Genomic DNA, 20762 nt, shown 5'->3' on the forward strand with positions numbered 1-20762 from the left:
TACACCACTCACAGGTAAAAATCAGTCACTTGAATTTCAGCAAATTCACTAACACAAGTTAAAGGTCTGCATCCGATAGGAAAGTGGTTTCTTTAACGTTACTTTATGATGTCGTTATTGATATATACTCATATGTCAACAACGACGTTACGAGACGACGTTACGTCAGATGATCTCCTTTTATTATAGAAACGTGTAAGTGATGACAGCATATGGTGATATTGTCATATGATCTCCTTCCTTATTCTGTACATGCCACCGGATTCTAATGATCCACGATCCAATACCACGTTCTACTACTTACACTACGCTTAGCCAAATTAGCAAAAAAGAAAAGTAATAAAGAGGAAAGAGTATTTCAGTGTGCTCATCTGCTGACTGCCCTCTCTCTCTCTCTCCTCCCCGGAATCCACCACGTGGTGTCTCTCTCCTCTTGTCACTTTGTCACTCCATTCAAACCTCTCTCATCCCAAACTCTCTCCTGTATATATACCCTCCCCTCCCCCTCTTCCTCCTCATCACCCCTCCTCTCTCTCCCTCTCTCCCAACGCCAACGGCAACGCGATCGTTCCATTCTCCCATCCCAACTCGGCAATTCGCCACGCAAACCTTCGAATTGGTACCAGTCATCTCATCTTTCGCGATGCGAACTCTCACAGCATGGTCCTCTGCTTCTTCTTCTTCTGCTTCCATACACCGCGGCGGCCTCGCCGCGGCGGCGGGGCCGAGGACGCCGCGCAATTCGGTCCGGTTCGCGCCCCGCGTGGCGGAGGCGTCAGCGGCCGCGGACTCGGTCCTGAGCGCGCCCACGAGCACCGTGGGCCACGTGCCGCCGAAGCCGACGGGCACAGTCCCCATTGCCCCCGCGCCGGCGCGGCGTAGTACCAACAAGGCAGAGGAGTTCGGCGAGGAGAAAGGCTTCAACTTTCTGCAGCGCGCGGCCGCGGCGGCGCTGGACGCGTTCGAGGCGGGGTTCATCACGAACCTGCTCGAGAAGCCGCACGCGCTCCCAAGCACGGCCGACCCCGCCGTGCAGATCGCCGGGAACTTCGCGCCCGTCGGGGAGCAGCAGCCGGTGCGGGCGCTCCCGGTCTCCGGGCGCATCCCGCCCTTCATCAACGGTATGTACGCGCGCAACGGCGCAAACCCGCACTTCCAGCCCACCGCTGGGCACCACCTGTTCGACGGCGACGGCATGGTGCACGCCGTCCGCATCCGCAACGGCGCCGCCGAGTCCTACGCGTGCCGGTTCACCGAGACCGCGCGCCTCAGGCAGGAGCGCGCGCTCGGGCGGCCCGTCTTCCCCAAGGCCATCGGCGAGCTCCACGGCCACTCCGGGATCGCGCGCCTCGCGCTCTTCTACGCGCGCGGTCTTTGCGGCCTCGTCGACCCCACACACGGCACCGGCGTCGCCAACGCCGGGCTCGTCTACTTCAACGGCCGCCTCCTCGCCATGTCCGAGGACGACCTCCCGTACCAGGTCCGCGTCACCGACGACGGCGATCTCGAGACAGTCGGCCGATACGACTTCGACGGCCAGCTCGGCTGCGCCATGATTGCGCATCCCAAGCTGGACCCGGCCTCCGGCGAGCTCTTCGCGCTCAGCTACGACGTGATCAAGAAGCCGTATTTGAAGTACTTCTACTTCAAGCCCGACGGCACCAAGTCCCCTGAGGTGGAGATCGAGCTGGACCAGCCCACCATGATCCACGACTTCGCCATCACCGAGAACTTCGTCGTCGTGCCCGACCACCAGGTGGTGTTCAAGCTCGCCGAGATGTTCCGCGGCGGCTCCCCCGTGGTGCTCGACAAGGAGAAGACCTCCCGCTTCGGCGTGCTGCCCAAGTACGCCAAGGACTCGTCGGAGATGGTGTGGGTGGACGTGCCGGACTGCTTCTGCTTCCACCTCTGGAACGCGTGGGAGGAGCCGGAGACCGACGAGGTGGTGGTGGTGGGGTCCTGCATGACACCAGCCGACTCCATCTTCAACGAGTCAGAGGAGGAGCCCCTCGAGAGCGTGCTCACCGAGATCCGGCTCAACACGCGCACTGGCGAGTCAGCGCGGCGCGTCGTGCTGCCGCCGTCGAGCCAGGTGAACCTGGAGGTGGGTATGGTGAACCGCAACATGCTGGGCCGCAAGACGCGGTACGCATACCTCGCCGTCGCCGAGCCGTGGCCCAAGGTGTCCGGGTTCGCCAAGGTAGACCTGGCCACCGGCGAGCTGACCAAGTTCGAGTACGGCGAGGGCCGGTTCGGCGGCGAGCCCTGCTTAGTGCCGACCGAGGGCGCGCCCGCCCGCGGCGAGGACGACGGGTACATCCTCTCGTTCGTCCGGGACGAGCGCGCTGGCACCTCGGAGCTCCTGGTCGTGAACGCCGCCGACATGCGTCTGGAGGCCACCGTCCAGCTGCCCTCCCGCGTCCCGTACGGCTTCCACGGCACATTCGTCGCCGCCAGTGAGCTCGAGGCCCAGGCCTGAGCTCCGAGCAGAGCAACCAACCAACCATGGTTTCTTGATTCCTTGGTTCTTCTTTCCACCTCCCCGATCCATCGCTGCTCCACTCCACTCCTGGCTTCTTGGAGCTGCCTGGAAGCAGAGGAGGGAGACGGACGAAGCAGGGGAGGAGAAATTGGAGGGAACGGCTTTACCAGAGGGAGCCTGAGGCGTACATAGGAGATCCCCGGAGCCTTGTCCCCCATGCATTGCACACAGTCATTCTCACAGTTACAGTTATTAGCGGTTACCATTGGTTACTTTCTCTTTCCCATGTGTTTTACATGGTTAGTCGATCACACTAGAGAGAAGGGGCCAGCTTGCAGCTTTTGCACCGGTGTGCTTGTACAGAAGGGTGCCAACAGCTCAGCTGGTCTCTGTTTCACCTTCTCCTTCCTGCCTGGAGATGGTAGTAGTAGTAGTAGATAGTGATTGTAATACCCTAGTATTGTTAGAAATGCTGATATTGATTGCAGGCCTCGTGTGAGGATAAAGTTTGATTTTTAAATCCGTTGCTAGATGGTCAGATACAGTTGATGCTGAGATCTTGTCAAGATAATTTTGTTTCACTATCTAACATCACGTTTGGATACTCGATGAAGCTGTAGTGAGTCTAATAAGACTAGACCATCAAATGAAAATAAAAAAATAATAAAGAAGGGGGATAAGACAGAGGGATTGGTCACCACCCTGATCCCCACCCAGAGCAGCTAGGAGGAGCCCTCGCTCGTTGCCCCAACCCTAGGCGCTACCGTGTCATGCCGCCCTGTGCCCGGCTGCCATCGGTGTGCCGTTGGCCGACCAAGGACGGATAGTGGGGGGTGCAGCCTTGGCAGAGAGAGGGAAGGGGCTGACCGACAACAAGAAAGAAGAAGAGGAAAGAAGAAGGAAGAAGACAGAGAAAAGAAGAAAGAGGAAGAAAGAAGAGGAAGGAGGAGAAAGATGAAATGGAAGAAAGAAGAAGAAGGATGAAAAGGGAGAAGATGGGGAATTTCCATGAGTTCAGCAGATGCCGTCATTGATTAGGGAATTTCCACGAGTTCAGCGGATGCCGTCATTGATTTGTGATCTCGTTGCAAAGGTGGTCTCTTCATAGTCCTTAGAATGCTACAGATAGTTGAGACTGGTCGTCCATGTCGTCAGACAAGTGTTTTGTTGGTCTAGTTAGTGCGTAACGGGTTATTTCAAATTGTGGCCTAACCGGTGTTGGATTCTATCGTATAGTTCTAATAAAAGTTGTATGCCTCATAGTTAGTTTTTCCGATAACGTTCATCTTGTTCTTTTTTGTTAAGCGGTTTAGGAGTTTTTGTTGAATCGGTGTTGTTGTCCGACAAAGGTTAGTCTGTTCGTCGTTATCTAGTTCTTCGGTCATCGACCTAACTAGAGGAGGTTCTCACTCAGTGTCTTGCAAGCAAAGTGTAGATGTTTTTTCCATAACCCTCAGTTGTCATGTTTGCGGGGTTTCAGGCATAGGAGTATGTCTCCTTTTGTTTTTGTTGTTGCGGTATTTTGGTGCTAATTTATACACTGATTCAGGGTGCCATTTCAGGACACAATTAGTTTCCTCTTGTGTCGTCGATGAAAATAAGTGGATGTAGCGGATGGCTACACTTTAACTTGTTATTTGGTTACCTCAATCTTCTAATTGACGCACTTACTAATAACTTATTAAATAAAATATGAATCGTTACTTACTTTTTGCCTTCTGAAAATTGGATATTTTTCCTGGATTATGAGGTAAAGGAAGTGTGATATGTCTTCTTACTTGTAGTTATTTATATTCCTTGTATACGTAGCATGATGTATATACCTATGTTGGAAGTTATATCTTTCGATTATGCATGAGCTTGTTGTCTTAATATTTACTTTTCTGATGTTTACTTAAATCTTGAATTAAGAAGAGAATGAAGCAAAGATACATTGCTTTGCAGTCGTTCTTTATCATAGTATGGAATTCTTGAAGCATTATGCATATCTTGAGAAGTTATGTTATTGAATATGCATGAAATATGTTATACATATGCATCTCATGTATGGGAAGTTTCATCGTCGTTATATGACCGCGACCATACCGGTGCAGTGTCGTGCATTGCCCATAAAGGGGTACGGTGTACACCTTTATGTTGCTCGTAGAAGGATAATGGTGAGGAAGAGCATGTCATATGCATATATATGCATTCATATGGATGTATATACTTTAATTACTTCGACATTGTTCTCATATTGCAAAGAAATCTTTAATACTATTTTGGATGGAACTGATATGGTGAATCATAGTCAGCGGATGGTAGTATGTGGTTGTTGTTGCTTTGTCAGGCTTAATTATGTTTTTCAGTTGTTGTTAACATATTCAACTTATTATCTTTGTTAAATATGAATGTTTAATCAACTGTAGGTAAATAGCTTATTAAATCAATTCGCTTGCTGAGATTTTTTAATCTCACCCTTACTATCTTTTTAGGTGTACCTTGATGTGATGTGAGCATGCAGGATGAGTAGCTGTACATCATTTGCATATTTACCTTTACTTATTATTTAGACTTGTTATGTTATCAATCGATGACTCTTAGCCTTTATATGTATACTTGACCATATCTTGGCTTGGATGTATGATTGATACATGTCCCTCATTTGCTAGGGTGTTAGTTGTTGTTAGTGTCATGATCTATAAATTGTTATCTCTCTATGTGTTGGTGTCAGTTATACTTTTAGTTTTAGAGGAGATGCTGCCAAAATTTTCTTTAAGATTCGGCTGTCTTGTATGTTGATTGTAGTAGCACTCGGAGCTTATGGTGGTCTTTGGGGTGTTACAGTGATATGCCTCTCTCAACTGCTGCTATAACTAGAGCTTGGACTTGGGTTGGCCTGGGCCGTGTTAGGATGGCCTGAGGAGCTGTTTGTGCTAGGCCGAGCTAGTACGAGTTGCCTCCAGCTAGGCCCAGGCCCGATAGGAAGGCATGATGGGCCTCATCGTGCCAGGCTGGCACGGGCCAAACACCGTTCTTGGCTAAGGCAAGGCGGACGTCGGTGAGCGCGATGACGATGAGGAGCAGTGTGGACCCCAAGTCCTAGCTCTACCAGACACCACAAGAACTCCACACGGTGCTGGTAGGCATGGGTGAAGCGGCCCCAGCTCTGGCGAAGGTGAGGGTGGTTCCACCGATGTCATGGCGAACATGATGGGGTACCTCACTGACACCACCCGCTACGCTGACAGCACCATTAACCACCGCTTGCTCACCATCCTTGACCCGGGCATCGCGGCGTCCACAGCCCTGCACAACGGCGTGGCCACACGAGACATCACCATTGACCCGGCGCTCCCCTTCTGTGCGCGCCTCTTCTATCATTGCCCTGCAGTGGACTCGGTCCCGGTTGTTGTGTTCTTCCACAGTGGTGGGTTCACGTACCCCTTAGTGTGGCCTCCCCTAGGTATGACGCCTCGTGCGGATGCATCGCCAGGTACTCCGGTGCCACCGTGCTCTATGTCGACTACGTCCTAATTAGGAGCTGATTGATTTCTTTAATAGATATAATGATGCCTTGAATGAACCCAAGCACAATCTTTTTTTCTATCTATTCTTTAAATAACTATACTAAAAACTAAGAATTTTTTTTCTCTCCCGAGCACCAGTTCCTAGCAGCCTACCAAAATGGACTCGTGGCATGACAACCACAAGAACCACTTTGTCCCGCTCGACACCTCCCGCCACTTCATATCAAAGCGTGGTCGTGCCATGCTGTGTTTGAGTTGGGTTAGGCCAGGTCAGGCCGTGTCGTACTTGGACCGGCTCAAAAAGCATGGCTCTTTAAGTTCCAGCTCTAGCTGTAACTGAGGTGTGGTTATTGGTCATTCTTCATGGTCTGGATCACCACCATGTATCGATCTCCTCCATTCTCCGCTGTGTGTGTATACTCTTCGCCATTGGTATAGTAATATTCAAGCTTGCTTTCTTTTTGTTTCTATATGTGTGAGTGTTTGTGCTGTGCTGCTCATCGAATCTGTCCTCTTGTGGGGTTTCTGTTGGTCTCTTCTGTTCCCGCTGCATTATTTCTGCACAGCAGGTGTTGGTGCCACATTAATAAAGAGAAAGGTTTTGGCTTTCCCCCATCTGTGGGGCAGGCTGCCCCTGTTCATCATCCTAGCCGGTACCAGTTCTTCGATTCAGCCTGAAGACAAATTCAGCTGTGTTTTGTCAGGGATTTGGCTTTAATTCTAGACGAATTGATTGGATCCGATAATTCCCTGCAGCCATAGTTAGCTCCATTTCTGGGGTGAATTGCAGGTCAAAGTGAGGTGAGATGAACAGGATCAGAGGAAGTGATGGGACATAGCAATAGACTAATATATATAGTCTTATAAAGAAAAGACATATCTGAGATCTGCTATCATGGTGGGCAGAGCATTGACACTTAAAATGCAGCAGCCGTCCATCACTCCCTTTCTTTAGCAGCACGGTCTGCCTAATGCTGCATACTTAAAGTGACCCTATACTAATCCTGCTGCTGCCGTCATGAGCCATCTCTCTCGTTTTCTACAGGACCGTGATAGATAATTAGACTGTAATGAATAGTTGTTTTATAAATTTCTTATATAATATATTTCTTATTCATCTAACACTTAAAAAATACAATAACGGAAGCTTAAACTTTAGAAAGACAAAAACGAGAAAGAAAGTTCAAGGCAACATGATTCTATAGATAGTATATGAACGTATGCTCTATTTAAGATCATTTTGTATGTCTTATTGTATAAATATTTGAAACTTAAATGAATAACCACATAAAAAGATAGTCACCGAAAGAAGTAACTCTACAAGTTGATGCTTTAGAGACAAGCGGATTTAAGACCATTTTAAATATATGAGTATATGAATGTTTATACCTCTAGCAACACGAAGAGCAACTTCCTAACATTGAAAAATCACAACTCAAAGGTAAAAACGAAAATCAACAAGAAAATCATAACTGCAAAAGAAAAACTTACAAACTTATATGGGAACCAATAGAGATACACTACAAAGAGAGGAATTGAAACATATGCAAAAATATAAACTTCATTACTCAAAGAGATCAACCCTATTTTAAATAGATTAAAAAAAATTCTTAAAAAACTCTCACATATTACATAGGCTACTCATCTTCCTCTCTCCTCAAATTCTAGCACTAGGCTCTTAAATAAGTGGCATAAGAGACTCAAATATTTAGTTTAAACTATCTCATAGCCCTACCTTTCTATTTATAGGCCTAGAAAATTTGACTCATAAGTTTCCTAACTTGTTACCAAAATATCTCTCTCTTGTAGTACACTGCTACCTATCACCGAGAGTATTTTGATCTATTTCTTGACCGATCATCGAACGGCTATGGCGCTTTTACGACTTAGCTTCACCTCGACGGAAGCTTCGTGATGGTACCACATAGTCCTCTAATCTTCCCAATTTTGAGACCCAACTATGAAACCCTCTACACATTTCTCAAAGCGTGACTAGACATTTACTTACATCTTAAGCAAGCGCTCTGATATCCACACGTGTACTCTGTCTTGCGATCCTAACTGCCGACAAGTCTCTCCAGCTCCCGATCCCTTGGACCACCTTGTCACTTGCACCGCCATCCATTTTACTTGACCTTGTCAATACGCTGTCCATCCTCCGTTTCATGTCTTGCTTGACCTCCACATGTACAGCTAGGATCACCCTTAATTCCGCTCGGCTTCATTGATCGCCCGACACCAAACACTCCCTTAGTCCCAATCACCCATCGTCGATCGCCAAGTTGCATCTTTCAACTACACACCATAAGACAAGCAAACATATTTCTCCAACTCCAACCTCATTTAGTCTATAATCAAAATGCTCAAACCAAGCTTAAGCAATCCAAAACTCGACAAACCAAATCGATAACCTCCAAAAAGCAGGTTGTATCCCAAATGCTCAACCAAAGCAAAATCTTTGAGAGTGAAACTCTCATTTACCTTTACAGTCCTTTTGGCCTTCACTCCACCTTTTTTATCATCTCCGAATGTGATGTACACGTGATGCTTCGTTGGGGTGAGGCTGGAGAAACATGATGAATCTCTAGTCATGTGGCGCGAACAACCAGAGTCGATAAACCACTTGTTCTCTAGGCCTTCGCCTGTCACTTACATATGAGAAGAATAGAATGTGGATGGCTCAGTACTGGGGTTAGTTAAAAACTTCTTGGGAATCCAATACTAGATCATCCACCCTAAAACACAAACAATATGTGTATGTAACTCAACACCAACACGCTTGGTGTGAGTACCACGATAAGAAAAACGTGATCTGCCAAAGCGCTAGGACTCAAAACCTCTTACACGTGGACCAAAACCATATGAGTCATGGTAAAATCACGTCGGACAACGCTTCTCGGAAAATACTAAAAAGCGCTAGAGACTCATGGGTAGGAGCAGGGAAAAGACTCATGTACACCAACAGAGAGACGGTACATGTCTTAGGTACTCCACTCTCACTCACAATGCTCATCTCTCCTATGGCGAAAGCAAAACCCAATCAAGTAATCTTTCCTCTGACAGTAGATGCAATGGTAAAGTCTCTCAGGAGCTCGACCGCCGATCACTCTGTGCTCTCTCATATGTGCCATCATCTTAGGCTGTGGAGCTCTCTTGGGTTTGGGTTTCTTCTTTGTAGTTTGAGGTGTATGCTTGTTCTTTTCTGGCATGGATTGTAAGGCATTAATTTTGTCTTTCTCCGACTCTAGGGTAGTGGGTGAGGTGAAATGTCTTGTCAGAACTGGTGTAAGTAACTCTCTCAAAATCCAAACCCAAAGCTAACCCAACCTTATCAGCACACATCTTGGTCTTGGCCAAGATCAAATCGATTTTGTCCTTTCCTTCTGAGCACTTCTCCACAAGAGAAATGAGATACTTATTCTTAGCTATGAGTTTTTTAACTTGCTCTCTAATCCAGCTGAGCTTGTCCTTAAGGATCATTTAGGTGGGACACTTTGGATGCATATCCGTAGAACTCTCAGCACTCTCCAATCTAGATTCTAACTTCTTAAGATGCTTGTCTTTCAGTTTAACATCCTTTGCAAGCAAAGGGTAATTTTTGCAAGCATCTAAGAGAGTAGACCTAGACTCCTCCTCAAGGAGTTTCTTCTCATCCCTCTCAAGTTGGCTAGTGACTTGAGCCTGTACATTCCGAAACTCAACAAGTTCAGCCATGACAATTAAATAACTCTCACACTTCTCAACATCAGGCCTAGACAGAAGCAATGCAAGTTCAGTAGACACATACTCATACTTAGGCCTAACATCCTTCAACTCACGTACAACTTTCTTAAGTCACATATCATGGCTAACAAGAGCATCATTTAAGGTATCGAATCGGATGATAAGCTGGTCGTAGAAAGGCAATACCTTGGAAAGATCAAGCTTGGGGTCATTGTCATCCGTCATAAAGCAAAGGCCGGTGAAGTTCTAGGCCTTCTTCTTGCTCTTCACTTGTAGTTCCTCCTCCGAGCCCTCCTCCTCACTTCAAGAGGTGTCGATGTCGCTAAGAGCTACCACAAACGCTTTAGAAGTCGCATTGGCCACCTTCTTTACCATCTGGTTGGTTTTTCTTGAAAAAGAGTTTCTTGTTCTTCATTTTGTGCTTGAGTCGTAGTTGTAGTCCTCCCTCTTCTTGAGCTTATGGCAATCTGCCTTGAAGTGAGTGGTATCACCACATTCAAAATAAGCATAGGAGCCCCCACTCCTCTGGTCTCTTCTATTGTTGTAGAAGCGGATGAACTTCTTCGCAATGAGAACAAGGTCCTCATCATCTAGTGCATCCACCTGCTCCTCTATGATGGAAACCAAGGAAGACAAAGTAAAACCACTCAGTGAAGTGTTAGCACAATAATAGTTAGCTTCAGCCTGACTACCACCATTAGGTCCGGAAACCAACGTCATGTTCTGAGACAGGGAGTTTCGGAGGTCTATCCGAGCCGTCTTGGCTATTTCGGTGGACTTGAGCATGCTAAAGAGTTCGTCACAAGTTAATGTTTCGTAACTTGGTGACTTTTCAATGCTCGAGATCTTCACTTTCTATATACTACGATCGAGAGTATAGAGAAACTTGATCGTCCTCTCATGATCATAGTAGCGCAAAACACCAGTGGATCTAAATTACTCACAATTCTATCAGAATGAACAAACATATTATCCAGAGATTCACCTTTGCAAAAATATTTGATATTCTTGGTTGTATGTGCTTTGACGTTTGACCTTATTTTGATTAGCGCCTTCGTGAAAGACACTTAGAGTAGTTCAGATCTCCTAGGCAGTACAGAGGTGCTAGACCCTATCAAACTCATTCTAACTCAGGCTTGTGAACAAAATATTTCTAGCCTTGTTGTTAGTCTCATACTGTTCAATTTGAACCTGAGTCGTACGAGCAGTAGAGACTACATAGTTAGAATCAACTATTTTCCATATTACACTTCCTTGGCTTAGAGGATAAACCTCCATGTGCACCTTCTAGTAAAAAAAATCCCGACCATCGAACAAAAGAATCTTCCCACTTCTTTCTATATCGTCTACAGATCACAAAGTCAGTTAGGATCAACAAGTGATCAAATTGGCTCTAATACTAATTGTAGGACCGAGATAGACGACTAGAGTGGGGTGAATAGTCACCTTACAAATTCTTGCAAAATAGATGACTTACTCCTTATTCACCTAACGCTCCTCAAAAATACAAAAACGAAAACATAAACTTTAGAAAGACAAAGTAAGAAAAAAAGTTCAAAGGCAACATGACTCCACGGATGAAATATAAACCATAGACTCTATTCAAGACCATTCAATGTGTTTTTGTACACAAAAGCTTAAACTTGAATAGATAACAAAGCAAAAAGACAGTCACTAAAAGAAGCAATTCTCTAAGTTGATGGTCTAGAGGCAAGAAGATTTAAGAACCTCTCAAATACATGAGTATATGAACGTTTATACCTCTAGCAACAAGAAGAACAACTTCTAAGGTTGAAAAATTGCAGCTCAAAGACAAAAACGAAAATCAACAAGAAAATCACAACAGAAAAAGAAAAACTTACAAATTTGTGAAAGAACCAATAGATAGAGACCAGAAAGAGGGGAATTCAAACATATGCAAAAAATATAAATTTCATTACTCAAAGAGCTCAGCTCTATTTTAGATGGATTACAAGAATTTTTCTTTCAAAAACTTTTACCTATTACATAGGCTAAACATTTATCTTGCTCTCCTCTAAAACCCTAGCACTAAGCTCTCAAATGGATGATACAAAGGGTTCAAGTGGCCGGTTCAAATTCTCTCATAGCTTTACCCCTAGTAAACTTGACACCTTAGTGTCCTGACTTATTACCAAAATATATCTCTCTTGCAGTACACTCATATTTACCACCGAAGATATTCTGGTCTATTTCTTGATCTGACCATCGAATGGCCATGACGCCTTTACGATTTAGCTTCGCCTCGACTTAAGTTTCGTGATGGTATCACATACTCCTCCAATCATTCCACGGTTTTGAGACCTAACCGTGAAACCCTCTGCGCGCTTCTCAAAGCGTGACTTGCCACTTTCTTACACCTTAAGTAAGCGCTCTGATGTCGACACGTGTACTCTGTCTTGCGTTCCTGATCACCGGTAAGTCTCTCCCGCTTCCGATATCTCAGACCGTCTTGTTACTTGCACCGGTATCTCTTTCGCTTGACTTTATCAATATGTTATCTTTATCCTCCGTTTCATACTTTGCTTGACCTCTACATATAGCTAGGATCACCCTTAACTCTGCTCGACCTCCTTAATCGTCCGACACCAAGCACCAGCTTAGCCCGATTACTCGTCGTCGATCGCCAAGTTGCATCCATCACCTGCACACCATGAGACAAACAAACATATTTCTCTAACTCGAACTCTAATGAGTCCATAATCAAAATACTCAAATCAAGCTCAAACAATCTAAAACTTAACAAACTAAATTAACAACCTTATCAATTACTTATGACATATAAATTAAAATACATTTCAATTTGATTTCTCATTTTCCAATCTTGTTCGGCTGGATCACCGGCTGATCCAACGCTAGCTGCATTGTGGGAACTGGAAGCAGCTTGGAAACAACAAGTGAAAGCAAAACACAAACAGGAGAAGAGCAGCTCCCTATTCGAAACAAGCATCAGCAAGGAGGGTCAGCTAGCAGCCTCTGGCCTGGTCCTACTACACTGCTTCGCGCTCCTTCCTGCTTGCAACCCAAGGCAGCCACCACAACAATATAAAAACTTGACTTGCTCTCCGACGAACAAGAAGAAAGCAAAGTATATAATGTTGTTTGACCAATGCAAAGTGACGGCAGAAGTGACGATGCAGCCGAGGAAGAAGACGATTCAGAGAGACCGGTTCAAGCTGCCAAAGAGCTAAGTTTCCACGGGGATTCTGCGACTTTGTGACCGTGATTTCTCAGGGCAGGACAAACGATTTGCACACTTGGCGGTCAGGGACAGGCAAATTTAGAGGGTGACATGGGGAGGTAGAGCCAGGAAACTACTTTTAATTGCATGTCTTGTTCCGAGAATCTTCGATCTCCTGCAAATTGGAAGCCATGCATGAGGCTGACATGTCTGAGAAATTGGAAACTCCTCTCGAAGCAGCAAGAAAATGTCTGAGAAATAGTAACACTGCTGCCTACTTGCTGGAATATCGGCTCAGTTCTGGGCGGGTTGTGGTTACCGGTAAATAAATTTTACCGAAAGTTACTGATAAACATAATTTATCGTATGATAAACTAAACAAAATTTAAATAAATTTAAACAAAATTTAAATAAAATATCAATAAACAAGATAATTTTTTTCTATCGGGATCCACTGGTAAACCTTGTAAACCGGATATATAGCAAAAAAAATTCACCGAGTCCTAGGATGTTTCTTGCTTTGCCTCATCGCTGTGGAGATAGAGCTCGTGGCACCAGCCAATGTTATTTTTTTGTTGTGTTAATTTGCTTCTTCTTTTATGAATAATTAATATTGCCTTTTCTTTTTTGCTGCACCATGAATTGTGCTGAGAACAACAATGTGGATTTTGCTTGCTTCTCTCTTTTTTTTAAAAAAAAAAGAAAAGAAAATGATTTGTGTTGAGAACTTTTTTGTGAGGAATCTGCGGTGGAGGTTACCTACCTGATATTTGTGTTGAGAACTGCACAAGCAAACCGTGGAAATTCCATCGTGTGAACAATGTGAACTTTGCCTGCATCTCTCTTTTTTTCTTTGATTACCTTGTCGTGAGTTGCATGGATAAATCCAAGGGATAAAAAGGGGGAAAAGCGTGTCTGCGTGCCCAAAATATCTTCTGCTACATGCTCCTCCCGGCACGTTGGGGAATCAAACAATCAAACATATTTTTTCTACTGTAACTAAACACATCAGTGCACATATGTCACGCCTCACGTTCCTATCACTTGCACTGGAGCTGCTGATGAAGAGCTGAGGAGGAGAAACCGACATGTTCATGGATTGGTTGCACGAAACCCAAAAGCATTTTGGTGGTAACAAATCACAACAGCTCGAGCAAAGCAAAGCCAGGGTCAACTTTCCCCAGCTACAGTAGAAAATGGCGATTCCAGAAGCAGCTCCGTCGGTGTAGAGTCTGCCGCCGATTCCGCAGGTCCCCCTCGCCTCTGGTGGCCTTGTGGCGTCGGAAGAGGGGATCAAAGATCCTCGGCTGGTAGTAGCTACTAGCCAGCAAATCCTTTCTTGATAATAGAATAAATTATACCACATCATCAAATATATATATATATATATATATATATATATATATAGATGTATGCAGAAGATAGTTATTACAAAGTTGTGATAAATAAATAAGCAAAAATGGCTGACAAGTAGCCAAAGTTCGCCATAACAGCAAGGTAAAAGAAATTCAACCACTAGTTTCATTACTAAACTTCCACTCATGTTTTTTAAAAGATATTCATTGTAGTTGTTTCTAGAAGTCGGTATGCAGTGCATAATATACCCCGCTTCTTTTTCTTTTGTAACAATTAACAGTCATAATCGAATTTAGTGGGTTCCTCGAAAATTACCTGCATATAAGAGTTAGTTGTTATTTTATCAAAAACTACATCATTTCAACTGAACCAGAGCACCCAACGCATCGCAATCTCCCCAACCAAATTTTGCTTTTAAGCTGTACATCCACACCATTAAGCCATGACCCAAACATTTGTAGAACAGTCTTTTGGCACTGCAAGCCAAAAGTGATATGTACATTTTTCCAAATAAATTTAGTAAAATGGCATTCAAAGAATAAATGTTGAATTGTCTCATTACAATTACAAAAGCAACACATTTTATTCCCTTGCCAATTTTGTTTTACTAACTAGAACAACTCCTTTATGCAAGAACCATAGAAAAATCTTAATCCTTAAAGGTAATTTTAGGTCCCAAAGATATGATTTGTATGAACAATCATTAGAGTCAAGCAAGGCCTTGTACATAGAGTTGACAGAAAAATGCCCTCTGATGAAAGAACCATCAGGAGCTATGTGGCTGTTCTAAGATCTAAACCAAAGCCATCTTAGCTATCAGATGGTGCAAAGCATCTAGAATATTTACCACTATCAATCTACGAAAGGACACATTACATGGATCTGAATTGAGCACCTCCACTTTAATTGCTTGTTTTCTATGGACTATATGATAAATTGAAGGATATTTGCCCTTTAGTTTACTCTCACCAATCCATATATCCTCTCGGAATCTGACTTGTGTGTCACATTGTAACCTGAACTCTCCCAAGTTCAGGAACAAAGGCTGATATTCATAAGTCCAGACGAAAATTGAGAATCATTTGGCTTCTTTTTAACTTTATCAATTATCTTGTCTCCTAGATATTTACTCCTAAGTAGGCTTTGCCATATCCTATTTTCATTTATCAGTTTGAATAATCATTTACTCAGTTAACACTTATTTTGGATACCAAGGTTGAGGATACCCAACCCACCTTGATCCTTTGGTCTACACAAAATGTTCCATTTAGCCGGCCAATACTTTTTGTGTCCACCTTGCTAGAAAATTTAGACCTATAATCCAATGTTTGAGAATTCCTATAGAAACTTCTATCGAATATCTAAAGAGTACACAACAATAACTCTAAATATTGTGGACCCATATCTGCGGGACCCGGTATACTCGGAGCTCTCGAAAACATATACTAGAAAGGTCTCAATCAAGTTAATCGACTCAAGTACGACTAGTATACAGGTTGGATTCGGCTGCCTTGCCTTGGCTAACAAGATGAAGGACTCTCTATCGACTACAGCTGGGACTATGGAGGTGCCTCAACCCCCATATAAGGCAAGGTCACTGACCCCGGAGGACAACTTCTGAATGACGGAACAATCCACGGATACACAATTCAAGGCAAGGGACACCAAGACCCAAACAATTGGAGATACTCGGCGACTTCAACCATAGATTAGCTTAGATCCAATCCTCTCTATTGTAATAGGTCTAGCCACATTGCTTATAATCAAGATAATCAATATACGGTAGGATCCACATAGGACATAGAGTATTACTTCAATTGGGGGTCATAACCTGTATACATCGTGTGTCCTATTTCTTACTCGATCCCTAATCTCAAATGTACCCCTGCTTAATTACAAATATATTATCAGACATTAATCTTTGACAACTTCAAACAAGGATAACATAAATATTGATACGCTACTAAGAACTAAGTTAATAAGAACCAGCCTACCTACATAAAACAAATGTTTTCTTTTCCAACAACTCAATTTCTTTTCAAATCTATCTTCTATCATTTTTCAATCCTTATTACTTATCCTTCTATTGTGCATAGGAATTCCAAGATACATAAACAAATAATCTCCTATTCCACACCCAAAAAGCTAAGAATATTGTTCCTCGTAAAGCTTGGCTTTCCCATAGCAAAACAATGCACCCTTATAAAAATTGATTTTTAGACTAGATAATTGCTGAAATGATAAAAGCATGAGCTTAATATTCTTCGCATGTTCAAAATCATGGTCCATGAAAAGTATTATGTCATCAAATCCTTAATTAGCTAGTTTAGGTCAATAGAGATCGGGTTTCCGGGTGGAGCCATCAATAGCGACTCTTTGTCGGCTTTTGCTCCTTAGAGTTGTCTCCGGCGACGTCACCAGCCTCGGCGTGCTCTCTAGCGACAACTATGTGAGGTATGTCTATGTATATCTGATGTGATTAGAGAGGATGCTTGATATTCCCAGTTTCAAATGTTTGTGCTTCCGAGTCGCTGGATCTTGATCCTGCGACGATAGATGTGTCTTTTGGGTTTTCATCTTCGGCGAGCTCGAGGGTGGCGGTGCCAAGGTGGAGTTTCCTCTACTGATTTCAACGAGGTGACCGTCGATGTCCCTTCACAACATTAGATGCGTCCCGGCGGTGGTTCTGTGGTGTTGGCTCTTACTACGTTCCAAGGTTTGGGGTCCTTTGTCGACGTCAATAGGAGGACTGAAGCTCTTTGGCATCTGTTTTCTAGCGGAGCTAGGTGATGACCAGCGATAGTGCTTCAATTGAAGCACAATCCGGATATTAAAAAGATTATGAGGAGCCCCTGGATGTATTTTTTGTCTGTATGTTTCAGGGACTTAAAAAAATAGGGTGGATTGTGCTTCAATTTAATATGATTCCACCCCTTTCGAAAAAAAAGAAACCCAAACACATTTTGACCGAGGGCCACCACAGTAACCAGTGCATTTAGATTTCAATCAGTGTTTTAAAGCTCATGCATTATGTCACATCATTTTCCTCCATTTGCCTTAGTTCGATGGAAATGAATAGCAAATACATTTTGTTTTCCCGTGCAGACGCACAGTTGGGTCCACAGCATATATTGATAGCACGCGCTGTTACGTTGGGGTCAGCGTGGCATGCACGAGGCTCGGGCGTGGGCGATGCCACATGTGATATGTACCGGCCGGCCCTAGCTAGTTTGTCCGGTACGTTGCGGACACATATAACCGTCACGCTAAGTTGCACACCGACCGTCCCATTTTTCCCAGGACCCATTTTTGGGCCTATTCCCGTCCTTTCCTCAGGACCGATCGATCGACGAGGATCTTGCCATTAATTTGCCAATGGATAATTGACTAGTGTTTAATCGACGATTAATCGGCAAGTTATCTTGTATTTTCCAACGGACTCGATCCGGTAGCTGCTAAGGAGGGGCTGGTTTTGAATTCTGTAATTTCACAGAGACGCCGTACAAGTTTCGAAACAACAAAATTTCCACAGGAACCACACGCGGAATTACTTACCTCCGTTTACAAATAGCCGAAACTTTTGATTTCACTATTCAATGTTTTATTGTCCGTTTTTTAATAAATATTTGTGCAAATAATTAACCAGATATATAAGGCACGCTTAAAGTATTTTTATAACAAACATAATGTTAAATTTTCCGCTTTACTTAACTAAATAGTTGAACAAATATTGTTAGACGAAATTTGAACAGTAAAAAATCAAAAGTGACAATTATTTGTAACAGGATGGAGTAATAAATTTCCACGGTCCAAACATGACCTAAGTTCAATTCAAGAGTTGCTAATTGCTCAACCATAGATATATATACCTCCGGCTGGTAGGAGCGTCTTTAATCATATATATTAGCTAGCTATAAGTTTGTTCATAATATATTTTTTATCAGTGGAGGAGAGGGTGAAAAAAAGATAAAAATACTAGTTCGTAATATGTGGATAGACTATAACGCATGAGGCATTAAATACAAGATAAAATATACATACTGATTGGTTGAGACTAATTAAAACTTTTGTGCTATAAACCAAATATTGAAGAGATAAGATTTCACGTACGCTATCTCTAAATAATATGAAAGAAATAATAGATAATAACTAGCTATAGAGACGTTCTAAGAGCAGGACCCCCGGCCACATGCGGATATATCCGGAACGGTTGCCGCTTGCATACCATCCGTAAGAATCGAAGGCTGGATGGATGGAAACGACGAAGGCCGCCCACTCCACGAAGAAAACGGCGCGGCGTTGCATCGTTGCTCAAGTGGCGAGCGACGGCGGGAGGTTGACGCCTACCTTGCCGGCAACGGCACCCGCCGATCGATCCACTGGAAATTCCATTCCGACGTAACCAACCGGCTCAGCAGCATGCAGCGGATGCCTACGTTTCAAGCGAACGCGACCGATATGATCCATCCTACGGTTACTGTCGGCTGCCACCGCCAAACTCGCGTCCATCGCACCATCTATCCGATTCAATTGATCGAGTCAATTCTATCAGCTCATGATCAATATTTCAAGGCTTCGACAGGAAAGACACTCGTATTCTTTTTTCAGATTAAGGAAAATAAGTTTTCACCTTTTACATCTTGTATGTATGCAGCCCTGTCGTCTCTTCTATATTTGTATTATAAAAGATATATACTATATCCGTTCTTTTTTACTTGTCGTTTAGAATATCGACACGGTCTCTAATAAATACGATTATTATTACTTTTGATAATTAACTCTTAATAAAAGTTGATAAAAATTAGATAGTGTCAAAGTATTTTTTATGATAAATTTACTACTACTATTTTTATATGTCAAATTATAATAGTTTTATGTATATTAATGATCAAAAATTTTAAAATTCAACTACGTGTATCAAAAATTTTAAAGTATTTAGGGTGATATTTATTTAAGAACGGATATAATATAGGTATATAAGCTACGTGTACCGATGGGTTGATGAGTGAAGCAGTGGAGGGTCTTTATCGGTGCTGTGTGATATGGTCACATGATTAACTAAGTTATCTAGCAATCTATTAACTCCTTTCAGGTTTTAGTTATACATCCATGCATGCGCCTTTTCGACCGGATGTTGATGAAAAGGAAGATAGCGATTAATGCAAAAAACCCACTAGGCACTAGGTCCAACAAACAAGACCATGCAGTGAGATCGAAAAGAGACCAAAGCATCTATATGTGCCGCATTGACCAGAACACGAGAGTGAGGTGGACTCGCATTTTGATAGTGTTGACCCCCTCTAAAGCACACTGGCATAGTGTCAGTGGATAACGATAGTGATCGCCGGGAAATGTGTCAACCCGGCCACCATGCATGCAGCACACCCAGGCGGCCAGGTCACGCCCACATCCACTCTCTCTCTCTCTCTCTCTCTCTCTCTCTCTCTCTCTCTCTCTCTCTCTCTCTCTCTCTCTCTCTCTATATATATATATATATATATATATATATCAAGCTTTTTAAGCACCACTAGCTACTAACAAGCAAAAACTTTTTTTTTCCGACCACAGTGCTACCTAGTCCAGCCAATCAGCTGAGCCTGTTTGGTTGCCTCTCTCTCCAGGTGAACTAAGAAAGACCATGACTAAACGCTGGAGTACTCTTTTTTAGAATAATAAGCAGGAGATATGTGCATCAGTAAATCAAGACAGTAGGCTTTCTACTCTGATGCACTATTCATGCGGCTCAGTTGAATTTACCGTACGTCAGGATCTGAACTTCCTGAGATGATAATAATTAATCTCGGCTCGCTAAGCATGCACGACTACGTAGATAAAATACCATATGCACATCAAAGAGGAATTGATCGCGGTGGATTCCACGCAGGGTGACACTACACTCAATCCGAACGTCATGACCCATCTTTTCCAAGCCGAAGGCTAGTTGCAGTTAACTAGTGACGGCCCTTGCCAATATCTAACCAATGTAGACATACTACACCACGGTTGATAATGTTCTCCACCTGATTGAGGAAGCATTCAATGTTTTTCTTGTCGTAGTTTATGATATTTTTCATGAGAATTTTTTTTCTTGTACTCACCCTTAATCAATCTAGGATCAATAATATCATAAGCTAACTCAGATTCTTGATATTTGTATTTCAAGCCTACATACTCAAGCTTAAGATTTTTGTTACTCTCTTCAAGAGATTTGTTAGATGCAACTACTTTATTAGGTTTCTTAAGCAAATCATTGTATTTATCAAGTAAGTAATCATGATTAGAGCTAAACTTAGTATTAATATTTTCAAGAGACTTAATTTTAGTTTTTTGCTTCTTGATGATAGTAGCATAATCATTCATGAGCTTAGATAGATCATTAGAAAAAATACCATCATCCGTCATTCTTGATGATGTTACCTTTTGCCATGAGACACATAGGTGATAGAGGTAACGGTGTATCATCATTGGTGATGGCGAGGCCCGCAAAGTCCTT

The 20762-nt window shown here is 43.3% G+C and overlaps 1 protein-coding gene across 1 annotated transcript; it reads left to right on the top strand.

Moving 5' to 3' along the window:
- The first annotated feature begins 439 nt into the window (after nt 1-439).
- Nucleotides 440-3002, top strand: LOC133905686 (9-cis-epoxycarotenoid dioxygenase NCED5, chloroplastic-like). Its single transcript, XM_062347449.1, has one exon. It carries the CDS (start codon nt 644-646, stop codon nt 2477-2479), a length of 1836 nt encoding a protein of 611 aa, XP_062203433.1. The 5' UTR covers nt 440-643; the 3' UTR covers nt 2480-3002.
- Nucleotides 3003-20762: the final 17760 nt, after the last annotated feature.

The sequence above is a fragment of the Phragmites australis genome, chromosome 23 (assembly GCF_958298935.1).
Source record: "Phragmites australis chromosome 23, lpPhrAust1.1, whole genome shotgun sequence".
NCBI classification, from domain to species: domain Eukaryota; kingdom Viridiplantae; phylum Streptophyta; class Magnoliopsida; order Poales; family Poaceae; genus Phragmites; species Phragmites australis.

Coding starts and splice junctions, on each gene's coding strand:
- LOC133905686 (XM_062347449.1), top strand. CDS start 644: ATGCGAACTCTCACAGCATGGTCCTCTGCTTCTTCTTCTTCTGCTTCC.